This window comes from Labrus bergylta, chromosome 5 (genome assembly GCF_963930695.1).
Source record: "Labrus bergylta chromosome 5, fLabBer1.1, whole genome shotgun sequence".
NCBI classification, from domain to species: domain Eukaryota; kingdom Metazoa; phylum Chordata; class Actinopteri; order Labriformes; family Labridae; genus Labrus; species Labrus bergylta.
Window position 1 is genome coordinate 30,137,943 of NC_089199.1, and position 13,175 is coordinate 30,151,117.

Below are 13,175 nucleotides of genomic sequence, written 5' to 3' on the forward strand. Positions count from 1 at the left end.
AATAATTAAATACAATTCAACAGAAAAGAACCCAAAGTGCACGATACCCAACAGACATATAGAACCCGACCATCACAAGAACCATCACAAGAACCATCATAAGAACCATCACAAGAACCATCACAAGAACCATCACAAGAACCATCACAAGAACCATCACAAGAACCATCACAAGAACCATCACAAGAACCATCATAAGAACCCAACAACACGAGCTGAGACCAAGAGGAGCAAAGATTTAAAAACATGTAAGAAAATAAAAGAGCTGAAAAAAATCAAAAGATAACAGCAATAAGAAGGTAAGAGCAGAAAAAGAAATAGAAACAAGTGGTTAAAGGATAAATTGAAAAAAACTATAATATTAATAATAATAAAAATTCAATATAAATACGAGATAAGAGCATAAATAAAAGGACAGTAAGAAGTAAAAGAAGATAAAAATAGTAAAACCAGTAAGAAAAGACATTAAGAAGACGACATCACATAAAAACAAGTCTGTAAAAGTACGTTTTAAGAAGGGATTTAAAAGAATTGAGGGAGTCTGCGAGTCTTATCTCCTCAGGGAGGTCGTTCCAAAGTCGAGGGGCCCTGACTGAAAAGGCCGGGTCACCTTTAGTTTTAAATCTCGACTTTGGAACGACCAGGAGGCCCCCACCTGAGGATCTAAGACTGCGGGCTGGCTCATATGGTGTCAGCAGCTCTGTTATATAGCTTGGAGAGTCCGTACTTTAAAAGTAATGAGTAAAATCTTAAAATCGATTCTAAAACGTACAGGAAGCCAGTGTAATGAAGCTAAAATTGGAGTGATGTGATGTCGTCTGTTACAACCAGTAAGAAGCCTAGCTGCTGCATTTTGGACTAGCTGGAGGCGAGACAGTGACTTATTTGTGATTCCGGAAAAGAGGGAGTTACAGTCGTCAAGTCGAGAGAAAATGAGGGCGTGGATGATCTTTTCAAGGTCTGGTTGGGTTAGAATTGTTTTAATTTTGGAGATGGTGTGTAGATGGAAGAAGCATGATCGGACAACTGTTTTGATCTGGGATTCAAAGGTGAGATTGCAATCGAATGTTATTCCTAGATTTCTGGCGGTGGGTTGGACATTGGCGAATAAGGGACCGAGGTTGCTCTTTGAGATATGAGTGGAGTTTGGCTGGTTGAATACTATGATTTCAGATTTAGAATTGTTCAGTTGGAGAAAGTTTTGTGCCATCCAGCAGTTGATATGGTTTAGGCAGTTTCTGACAGGAGCTAGTCTCCTCGCGTCTTCAAGTCTCAAAGGAAGGTATATCTGTGTGTCGTCTGCATAGCAGTGAAAGGAGACTTTGTGGCGTTCAATTATTTGGCCAAGAGGCAGCATATAAATGGAGAATAAAATGGGACCTAAAACCGAACCTTGCGGTACACCACAGGTAATGTTAGAGGCAGAGGAGGAGTAGTTACCGATGGTGACCGCGAAGGTTCTTTCTAAAAGATAAGAGTAAAATCAGCTAAGTGCAGTATCCTTTAAACCAACCCATTTTCTAAGACGATCAATTAAAATTGTGTGATCAACAGTATCAAAAGCTGCGTTAAGATCTAAAATAATTAAAATTGTGCCCTCCCCTCTATCTGTTGCTAAAAGAAGGTCATTGGTTACCTTGAGGAGGGCCGTCTATGTGCTGTGACAAGCTCTAAAACCGGATTGGAATTTCTCAAAGAGGTTATTTTCAGTCATAAAAGATAAAAGTTGTGTTGAAACCACCTTTTCTAAAACTTTTGATAAAAATGGAAGTTTTGAGATTGGTCTAAAATTGTTAAAATCAGTGGGATCAAGGTTGGCTTTCTTTAAAAGTGGTTGGACCACAGCATGTTTAAAAGCAGAGGGGACTACACCTTCCGCCAAAAAACTATTAATAATGGATAAAATACTGGGTCCAACTGTGTTAAAAACCTCTTTGAGAAATGTTGTGGGAATAAAATCAAGGCTGCACGTAGCTGATTTCATGTGGGTTAGAATTTCAGATAAAAAGGTCAAGGACACCGGCTCAATTAATATTTACAGTCTGTAGTTCATCCCTGTGTGTATTTTTCATGTTGGGTTTAGTTTTCAGTGTTTTATTTTGTAGTTCTTGACTCTGTGTTATCATGTCTCGTGTTACTTCCTTTCCTTTTTGATTGGCTTCACCACCTTCACCTGTGTCTTGTTTGGCACACCTGTGTCCAATCATCCCAAGTCTATTTAGTGTCTTTCTCTTCCTTTGTTAAACCTTCTACGTGTCTCCTTCTTCAGTCTTCTTTGTTTCTCCTTGTGTTTGGACTTGTTTTTAAGAAAGTTGCCATTTGGCAATTTGTAAAACTGATATTTAGAGTCTCAATCTGAATAATTTGTGAATGTTTAAATTGAGACTTTCTTGCAATCGAGCTTAACTTGCAGTTGGTGAGAGTCGGGCTGTGTAAGGTGTCCCTGCTCGGGGTATCTGGAAGTCTGAGCCAGCACCTCGACACAGAGGGAGCAAACTGTGAGCCTGGATCACAGGCGAGACCAGCCTGCAATCTCCTAGTTCGCCCAATTTGGACCGAAAAGAAATAAAATAAATTCCTATTTTCTACATTTCCCTTCCATACACATGTGCGAGGGTCTGTGTGTATGGGATCACATGTAGAGAACATGGGAGGCTTATGTGTTTTTATTCCTCCAAAGGCATGAAATGAAACGACTCTCATTGCCGTTATATCTTATTGAAGGTTGACAGAGGTGATCTGAGAAATGAAACTATAACGTCTCCTCATATTTAACCATGTTCTACTTATCGTACTTCTAGTGATCGGACCTGAAGGAAAAGAAAAATCAGAATCATGTTCAGACTATTGGGTTAAAGGTAAAGGTGTTATCAGGAGGCTAAAAATAGAAGTGGAATAAACATTTGCTGTGCCTCTGTTTGTCTCCAGGTCCGTACATTGTTGGTACTGTTGGATAAAAGCCATGCAGGTGACCAATGGGGTTTTTTGTTGTTTGGATGATGGAGTCCATGTGAATCTTCCACATTGACAGTCACCAAATTGGGGGAAAGGTTGTGAAAACCCGCGTCACCCTGCAGCCTGTCTGCGGCTGCAACACTTCCTCTGTGAGGTCAGAGGGCAGACGAGCCGTTCAGCACGGAGCGGTGGCCTCACACACACTACACGTACCGCACTCACGTTCTCAGTCACTGGCCGTGAACCAGCCGGGAAACATGACAACAACAGAACATGATTCATCTGTTTTCTGAAACTCACAAGAAGATGTTATTTGACCCTTATCATCATTTCTTGATCTGAAATGGCACATATGAAAGATTTCTGACAATACTCAAACCAGGCTCTTTAACCGTCTCATTGCTATATTTATATTTTTCACCATTATCAGCTTTCTCCATAGAGCCTGTTAGCATAGCTTCCAAGCAATATGGCGGACGTTAAGTTTAGAAGATAAAATGCAAATGGGTGAAGTATCCCTTTAAGTATAATGTATTTGAAAGTGCATTCTCACTACAGCTGATTTAACAATCCAAATGATAGATCGAGGGGAAACAATTCACATCTATGTCCACTAGGGGGCAGGAGTGCTCTCTTGCAGTGTACAGATTGCAATTTAGTGTTCCTACATGCAAGACAAAGCATCTTTTACAATGACTAGAGAACAATGTGAAGATATAAGCCTCCTCCAATCAACATATTTAACACTCAGGGAGGATTTAACATGCCCGCCCCCTCCCCCCTCTGATCATGTTATTGGACTGTACTTATATATTTTCTAGTCTTCTGACCAGGTCGTTCACACACACATGCACGTGTTGAGATCAAATAAAAAAAGGATTCAGTATCTTTTCTAAAGCATGTTGACTGCAGGAGTCGGGGATCCAGTCGGTGATCAACCCCTCTTCCACTGAGCCATGAACCCGCCCCCTGTGTGATTCTTTAAATCAGGATCCAAAAAATAACCAAACAGTGTGGCATGGAGTCATCGGTATGTTAGATCAGTCTCAATATTAACAAATGCACACAGAAGGATTCACAAATATATTTCATATACACATATATTTCACTCAAATATATTTGCATATATGTAATTGTTTCAGCAGGGAAATGTCTGTAGCCAATCAGATGTCTCCTTCCTATTCAGCCAATCACAGTGGCGTAGATTCAAGGGTATGTTTTAATGTGATCACTTTTTTTTGTGAATCTTGGTTTGTTTTATTTGTGGATTTGTTTTACATTTATATAGAATGAAAAATATTTGTGTGTGCATTGAAATACATTTGTGAATATTGAGACTGATCTAACTCCATACTGATGAGTTTCATTCTGCATCAGTCTGAACGAGTCAATCAACGTGGAAACCACACTTTATACATAAATGGATCTTTATTGGTATGAAAAAGTGAATATTTACAACATCTGCTCATCATAAACAACATAATATATTTACAACAACCTTCCTCTGCTTTCACATGTCAGATTCATACTGCAGACACAAGGGGGCGCTACACAGCAGCTACCCTCCACCTGGCAGACTCTTTAACACCCTGCTACTTTCAGGTACCCCTCAATAACTCCAGACTTAAAGGTTTCAAGTCCAAACTTAACAGAAAATGTGAATAAACTTGACCCTGTGGACGGTCAGTGTGGCTCTCTGCTGTTTCCCACTTTTCTGTCGAGCAGCAGAAAGAAAAAAAAAAGTTGGTTTTATTTTGATAAATAATGTGTGGTCGATCTGTTTTAGGGCTGATTTAAGGTTTCTTCTGTCATATCAAACATACAGCAATGTTTGTTAAATGGAAAGTCTTCTCCATGGATGAATATGGGACACATTTGTCTGTTGCCTTTTTTTTTTTTAAATATGTCTACAGCTACACAACGTCCAAGACTTTAAATTTTCCAATCGGACTGTGTGCTCAGGACTCATTTGTAGGATCTTTGTGCAGCTGCAAAAACATTTTGAGTAAAAAGAACAACACAGTTCTAACATATTAGATGTTGTCTGAGTGATTTCAGTGCTCTAAAGACATCTGTTTTTTTTTAACCTGAGGAACAATGTGCACTGTGATTTGTGCATCATAGAAGGCATTCCCCAGCAGCAGTTCCCTAATAAATATATGGAGTCTTTCGGGGGGGTCGACCCCCTTGGCTTTAGGAGGCGTGCAGTCTGTTGGAGATGCTCCTTTGGCTGACTTTGTGAGTCTTGGAGAAAGTCAGGGTTGTTGCACCGTTTTCCAAAGCCTGCTCCTTCTCCTCCTCCTCCTCCTCCTTCTTTCCCTCCACTTTGTGCTGCACATCGGCCTCAACAGTTCTCCTCTCCTTGGCTAACATGAGGAGCATCTCAGCGTCCAGCGGCTCGTCAGAGCAGAAAGGGTGACACACGGTCTCCACCAGGCCGATGGCCGTCCCCAGCACGGCAAACACAGAGCCCACCAGGTAGACCTTCAGCAGACCCCGGCTGGGTTTCTGACTCAGCATCTCTTTGGCAAAGGGGATCAACTCCTGCAGGTTGTCCATTTCCACACAGCTCTGCTTCAGCTCAGACGCTATGGTGGCCTAGAAAGACCTTTAGAAAGAAAAAAAAACACATAAATTAGAAATAAGTCTTAAAAGAAAAAGAGACATTTCAGGAAGAAATCCTTTAAAAGGTGCAAACAACAGATGTTAATTTAAGTCATGACTATAGGTTTTACATTCTAGTTATTGAAGTTGCAGCTGTTTGACTATTCGGCCAATCAGCTCTGAGAATTGTCTGGTGTTATACTCGGCTATATGCAACTTACGGCTACTAAAAAAAACACTTTAAAGAACTAGCATAGTTTGAAATGTCAGCGTTTGAAAAAGTATAAAAATAACTTACTGTGAAGTAGTTTGTTCCTTTCAAAGGTTCTCTTTACTCATATGTTCCTGTATGTGGCAGATCACACTCTTACTGGGAGCTGTGGTGGTCACTTATATACCCACTCTCTCCTCCCACACGTTGAATATTCATGCAGCACGGAGGCCAGTCTTTGGAAGCACCCAAGAACATCCGGCTGGGAGCCAGAAACTTTCACCCAGTTGTGTTCGTGCTCGTTGCACAGTCAACTCTGTCGCTGATGTTCTTAGTGAAACTCCATTCAGGGATGTGTAGCAATCAAAAGTCAGTTTGTACCGATGGCTGATGATTATTGTGAGTCTGAATGTTCACTTTCTGTATTTACTGACTGAATTAAAACCTTTAGAGAAGACGAATCAGGTTGATAAGACTCAGAGCACGATGACACTGAAGGCGCGCAAAACACAGAACTAATCATTAACTGACATGTTTGAGGATTTTTCAGTGTTTAGATTTGTTTTCATCTTTATTTTTTTCTCTCATTCCTTCCTCATGTCACTTAATCTCAAGCAGCAACCTCCAGTGTTGAAAAATAAAGCCAATGTGGAAGTGCAAATTCCTGCAGTTCATGGAGTGTCCACTAGAGGCTGGCTGCAGGAACACAGGAAGTCACATACACACAACAGGTAAAAAAGCTGTTTTTACAGCATAAATAAACATGTTTACAGCCTGATATAAAAAAGGAAATAGGTCTGATTAAAAGACATTAAGAAGACGACATCACATAAAAACAAGTCTGTAAAAGTACGTTTTAAGAAGGGATTTAAAAGAATTGAGGGAGTCTGCGAGTCTCCTCAGGGAGGTCGTTCCAAAGTCGAGGGGCCCTGACTGAAAAGGCCCGGTCACCTTTAGTTTTAAGTCTCGACTTTGGAACGACCAGGAGGCCCCCACCTGAGGATCTAAGACTGCGGGCTGGCTCATATGGTGTCAGCAGCTCTGTTATATAGCTTGGAGCAAGCCCGGTCCGTGCTTTAAAAGTAATGAGTAAAATCTTAAAATCGATTCTAAAACGTACAGGAAGCCAGTGTAATGAAGCTAAAATTGGAGTGATGTGATGTCGTCTGTTACAACCAGTAAGAAACCTAGCTGCTGCATTTTGGACTAGCTGGAAACTGACTTATTCGTGATTCCGGAAAAGAGGGAGTTACAGTAGTCAAGTCGAGAGAAGATGAGGGCGTGGATGATCTTTTCAAGGTCTGGTTGGGTTAGAATTGTTTTAATTTTGGAGATGGTGCGTAGATGGAAGAAGCATGATCGGTTTTACATTCATATAGAATGAAAAATATTTGTGTGTGCATTGAAATACATTTGTGAATATTGAGACTGATCTAACTCCATACTGATGAGTTTCATTCTGCATCAGTCTGAACGAGTCAATCAACGTGGAAACCACACTTTATACATAAATGGATCTTTATTGGTATGAAAAAGTGAATATTTACAACATCTGCTCATCATAAACAACATAATATATTTACAACAACCTTCCTCTGCTTTCACACGTCAGATTCATACTGCAGACACAAGGGGGCGCTACACAGCAGCTACCCTCCACCTGGCAGACTCTTTAACACCCTGCTACTTTCAGGTACCCCTCAATAACTCCAGACTTAAAGGTTTCAAGTCCAAACTTAACAGAAAATGTGAATAAACTTGACCCTGTGGACGGTCAGTGTGGCTCTCTGCTGTTTCCCACTTTTCTGTCGAGCAGCAGAAAGAAAAAAAAAAGTTGGTTTTATTTTGATAAATAATGTGTGGTCGATCTGTTTTAGGGCTAATTTAAGGTTTCTTCTGTCATATCAAACATACAGCAATGTTTGTTAAATAGAAAGTCTTCTCCATGGATGAATATGGGACACATTTGTCTGTTGCCTTTTCTTTTTTTAAATATGTCTACAGCTACACAACGTCCAAGACTTTAAATTTTCCATTTTCCAATCAGACTGTGTGCTCAGGACTCATTTGTAGGATCTTTGTGCAGCTGCAAAAACATTTTGAGTAAAAAGAACAACACAGTTCTAACATATTAGATGTTGTCTGAGTGATTTCAGTGCTCTAAAGACATCTGTTTTTTTTAACCTGAGGAACAATGTGCACTGTGATTTGTGCATCATAGAAGGCATTCCCCAGCAGCAGTTCCCTAATAAATATATGGAGTCTTTCGGGTGGGTCGACCCCGTTGGCTTTAGGAGGCGTGCAGTCTGTTGGAGATGCTCCTTTGGCTGACTTTGTGAGTCTTGGAGAAAGTCAGGGTTGTTGCACCGTTTTCCAAAGCCTGCTCCTTCTCCTCCTCCTCCTCCTTCTTTCCCTCCACTTTGTGCTGCACATCGGCCTCAACAGTTCTCCTCTCCTTGGCTAACATGAGGAGCATCTCAGCGTCCAGCGGCTCGTCAGAGCAGAAAGGGTGACACACGGTCTCCACCAGGCCGATGGCCATCCCCAGCACAGCAAACACAGAGCCCACCAGGTAGACCTTCAGCAGACCCCGGCTGGGTTTCTGACTCAGCATCTCTTTGGCAAAGGGGATCAACTCCTGCAGGTTGTCCATTTCCACACAGCTCTGCTTCAGCTCAGACGCTATGGTGGCCTAGAAAGACCTTTAGAAAGAAAAAAAACACATAAATTAGAAATAAGTCTTAAAAGAAAAAGAGACATTTCAGGAAGAAATCATTTAAAAGGTGCAAACAATAGATGTTAATTTAAGTCATGACTATAGGTTTTACATTCTGGTTATTGAAGTTGCAGCTGTTTGACTATTCGGCCAATCAGCTCTGAGAATTGTCTGGTGTTATACTCGGCTATATGCAACTTACGGCTACTGAAAAAAACACTTTAAAGAACTAGCGTAGTTTAAAATGTCAGCGTTTGAAAAAGTATAAAAATAACTTACTGTGAAGTAGTTTGTTCCTTTCAAAGGTTCTCTTTACTCATATGTTCCTGTATGTGGCAGATCACACTCTTACTGGGAGCTGTGGTGGTCACTTATATACCCACTCTCTCCTCCCACACGTTGAATATTCATGCAGCACGGAGGCCAGTCTTTGGAAGCACCCAAGAACATCCGGCTGGGAGCCAGAAACTTTCACCCAGTTGTGTTCGTGCTCGTTGCACAGTCAACTCTGTCGCTGATGTTCTTAGTGAAACTCCATTCAGGGATGTGTAGCAATCAAAAGTCAGTTTGTACCGATGGCTGATGATTATTGTGAGTCTGAATGTTCACTTTCTGTATTTACTGACTGAATTAAAACCTTTAGAGAAGACGAATCAGGTCGATAAGACTCAGAGCACGATGACACTGAAGGCGCGCAAAACACAGAACTAATCATTAACTGACATGTTTGAGGATTTTTCAGTGTTTAGATTTGTTTTCATCTTTATTTTTTTCTCTCATTCCTTCCTCATGTCACTTTATCACAAGCAGCAACCTCCAGTGTTGAAAAATAAAGCCAATGTGGAAGTGCAAATTCCTGCAGTTCATGGAGTGTCCACTAGAGGATGGCTGCAGGAACACAGGAAGTCACATACACACAACAGGTAAAAAAGCTGTTTTTACAGCATAAATAAACATGTTTACAGCCTGATATAAAAAAGGAAATAGGTCTGATTAAAAGACATTAAGAAGACGACATCACATAAAAACAAGTCTGTAAAAGTACGTTTTAAGAAGGGATTTAAAAGAATTGAGGGAGTCTGCGAGTCTTATCTCCTCAGGGAGGTCGTTCCAAAGTCGAGGGGCCCTGACTGAAAAGGCCCGGTCACCTTTAGTTTTAAGTCTCGACTTTGGAACGACCAGGAGGCCCCCACCTGAGGATCTAAGACTGCGGGCTGGCTCATATGGTGTCAGCAGCTCTGTTATATAGCTTGGAGAGTCCGTGCTTTAAAAGTAATGAGTAAAATCTTAAAATCGATTCTAAAACGTACAGGAAGCCAGTGTAATGAAGCTAAAATTGGAGTGATGTGATGTCGTCTGTTACAACCAGTAAGAAGCCTAGCTGCAGCATTTTGGACTAGCTGGAAACTGACTTATTCGTGATTCCGGAAAAGAGGGAGTTACAGTAGTCAAGTCGAGAGAAGATGAGGGCGTGGATGATCTTTTCAAGGTCTGGTTGGGTTAGAATTGTTTTAATTATGGAGATGGTGCGTAGATGGAAGAAGCATGATCGGACAACTGTTTTGATATGGGATTCAAAGGTGAGATTGCAATCGAATGTTATTCCTAGATTTCTGGCGGTGGGTTGGACATTGGCGAATAAGGGACCGAGGTTGCTCTTTGAGATATGAGTGGTGTTTGGCGGGTTGAATACTATGATTTCAGATTTAGAATTGTTCAGTTGGAGAAAGTTTTGTGCCATCCAGCAGTTGATATCGTTTAGGCAGTTTCTGACAGCAGCTAGTCTCCTTGCGTCTTCAGGTCTCAAAGGAAGGTATATCTGTGTGTCGTCTGCATAGCAGTGAAAGGAGACTTTGTGGCGTTCAATTATTTATTTCCATATAAATGGAGAATAAAATGGGACCTAAAACCGAACCTTGCGGTACACCACAGGTAATGTTAGAGGTAGAGGAGGAGTAGTTACCGATGGTGACCGCGAAGGTTCTTTCTAAAAGATAAGAGTAAAATCAGCTAAGTGCAGTATCCTTTAAACCAACCCATTTTCTAAGACGATCAATTAAAATTGTGTGATCAACAGTATCAAAAGCTGCGCTAAGATCTAAAATAATTAAAATTGTGCCCTCCCCTCTATCTGTTGCTAAAAGAAGGTCATTGGTTACCTTGAGGAGGGCAGTCTCTGTGCTGTGACAAGCTCTAAAACCGGATTGGAATTTCTCAAAGAGGTTATTTTCAGTCATAAAAGATAAAAGTTGTGTTGAAACCACCTTTTCTAAAACTTTTGATAAAAATGGAAGTTTTGAGATTGGTCTAAAATTGTTAAAATCAGTGGGATCAAGGTTGGCTTTCTTTAAAAGTGGTTGGACCACAGCATGTTTAAAAGCAGAGGGGACTACACCTTCCGCCAAAAAACTATTAATAATGGATAAAATACTGGGTCCAACTGTGTGAAAAACCTCTTTGAGAAATGTTGTGGGAATAAAATCAAGGCTGCACGTAGCTGATTTCATGTGGGTTAGAATTTCAGATAAAAAGGTCAAGGACACCGGCTTACAGTCTGTAGTTCATCCCTGTGTATTTTTCATGTTGGGTTTAGTTTTCAGTGTTTTATTTTGTAGTTCTTGACTCTGTGTTATCATGTCTCGTGTTACTTCCTTTCCTTTTTGATTGGCTTCACCACCTTCACCTGTGTCTTGTTTGGCACACCTGTGTCCAATCATCCCAAGTCTATTTAGTGTCTTTCTCTTCCTTTGTTAAACCTTCTACGTGTCTCCTTCTTCAGTCTTCTTTGTTTCTCCCTGTGTTTGGACTTGTTTTTAAGAAAGTTGCCTTTTGGCAATTTGTAAAACTGATATTTAGAGTCTCAATCTGAATAATTTGTGGATGTTTAAATTGAGTATTTATTGCAATCGAGCTTAACTTGCAGTTGGTGAGAGTCGGGCTGTGTAAGGTGTCCCTGCTCGGAGTATCTGGAAGTCTGAGCCAGCACCTCGACACAGAGGGAGCAAACTGTGAGCCTGGATCACAGGCGAGACCAGCCTGCAATCTCCTAGTTTGCCCAATTTGGACCGAAAAGAAATAAAATAAATTCTTATTTTCTACATTTTCCTTCCATACACATGTGCGAGGGTCTGTGTGTATGGGATCACATGTAGAGAACATGGGAGGCTGATGTGTTTTTATTCCTCCAAAGGCATGAAATGAAACGACTCATTGCCGTTATATCTTATTGAAGGTTGACAGAGGTGATCTGAGAAATGAAACTATAACGTCTCCTCATATTTGACCATGTTCTACTTATCGTACTTCTAGTGATCGGACCTGAAGGAAAAGAAAAATCAGAATCATGTTCAGACTATTGGGTTAAAGGTAAAGGTGTTAACAGGAGGCTAAAAATAGAAGTGGAATAAACATTTGCTGTGCCTCTGTTTGTCTCCAGGTCCGTACATTGTTGGTACTGTTGGATAAAAGCCATGCAGGTGACCAATGGGGTTTTTTGTTGTTTGGATGATGGAGTCCATGTGAATCTTCCACATTGACAGTCACCAAATTGGGGGAAAGGTTGTGAAAACCCGCGTCACCCTGCAGCCTGTCTGCTGCTGCAACACTTCCTCTGTGAGGTCAGAGGGCAGACGAGCCGTTCAGCACGGAGCGGTGGCCTCACACACACTACACGTACCGCACTCACGTTCTCAGTCACTGGCCGTGAACCAGCCGGGAAACATGACAACAACAGAACATGATTCATCTGTTTTCTGAAACTCACAAGAAGATGTTATTTGACCCTTATCATCATTTCTTGATCTGAAATGGCACATATGAAAGATTTCTGACAATACTCAAACCAGGCTCTTTAACCGTCTCATTGTTATATTTATATTTTTCACCATTATCAGCTTTCTCCATAGAGCCTGTTAGCATAGCTTCCAAGCAATATGGCGGACGTTAAGTTTAGAAGATCAAATGCAAATGGGTGAAGTATCCCTTTAAGTATAATGTATTTGAAAGTGCATTCTCACTACAGCTGATTTAACAATCCAAATGATAGATCGAGGGGAAACAATTCACATCTATGTCCACTAAGGGGCAGGAGTGCTCTCTTGCAGTGTACAGATTGCAATTTAGTGTTCCTACATGCAAGACAAAGCATCTTTTACAATGACTAGAGAACAATGTGAAGATATAAGCCTCCTCCAATCAACATATTTAACACTCAGGGAGGATTTAACATGCCCGCCCCCTCCCCCCTCTGATCATGTTATTGGACTGTACTTATATATTTTCTAGTCTTCTGACCAGGTCGCTCACACACACATGCACGTGTTGGGATCAAATAAAAAAAGGATTCAGTATCTTTTCTAAAGCATGTTGACTGCAGGAGTCGGGGATCCAGTCGGTGATCAACCCCTCTTCCACTGAGCCATGAACCCGCCCCCTGTGTGATTCTTTAAATCAGGATCCAAAAAATAACCAAACAGTGTGGCATGGAGTCATCGGTATGTTAGATCAGTCTCAATATTAACAAATGCACACAGAAGGATTCACAAATATATTTCATATACACATATATTTCACTCAAATATATTTGCATATATGTAATTTTTTCAGCAGGGAAATGTCTGTAGCCAATCAGATGTCTCCTTCCTATTCAGCCAATCACAGTAGTGTAGATTCAAGGGTATGTTTTAATGT

At 40.9% G+C, this 13,175-nt stretch overlaps 2 protein-coding genes across 2 annotated transcripts; both read right to left on the reverse strand.

Annotated features, from left to right (window-relative positions):
• Nucleotides 1–4,364: 4,364 nt before the first annotated feature.
• Nucleotides 4,365–5,922, reverse strand: LOC109994894 (G0/G1 switch protein 2). The gene is made up of 2 exons (XM_020648401.2): nucleotides 5,858–5,922; nucleotides 4,365–5,563 (listed from the first exon to the last, which is right to left on the reverse strand). Exon 2 carries the CDS (start codon nucleotides 5,512–5,514, stop codon nucleotides 5,149–5,151), a length of 366 nt encoding a protein of 121 aa, XP_020504057.2. The 5' UTR covers nucleotides 5,515–5,563; nucleotides 5,858–5,922; the 3' UTR covers nucleotides 4,365–5,148.
• A 1,348-nt stretch (nucleotides 5,923–7,270) lies between these two features.
• Nucleotides 7,271–8,828, reverse strand: LOC136179356 (G0/G1 switch protein 2-like). Its single transcript, XM_065955530.1, has 2 exons — nucleotides 8,766–8,828; nucleotides 7,271–8,472 (listed from the first exon to the last, which is right to left on the reverse strand). The coding sequence occupies exon 2, from the start codon at nucleotides 8,421–8,423 to the stop codon at nucleotides 8,061–8,063; it is 363 nt and encodes a 120-aa protein (XP_065811602.1). The 5' UTR covers nucleotides 8,424–8,472; nucleotides 8,766–8,828; the 3' UTR covers nucleotides 7,271–8,060.
• Between the last annotated feature and the right edge of the window lie 4,347 nt (nucleotides 8,829–13,175).

Coding starts and splice junctions, on each gene's coding strand:
- LOC109994894 (XM_020648401.2), bottom strand. CDS start 5,514: ATGGACAACCTGCAGGAGTTGATCCCCTTTGCCAAAGAGATGCTGAGT.
- LOC136179356 (XM_065955530.1), bottom strand. CDS start 8,423: ATGGACAACCTGCAGGAGTTGATCCCCTTTGCCAAAGAGATGCTGAGT.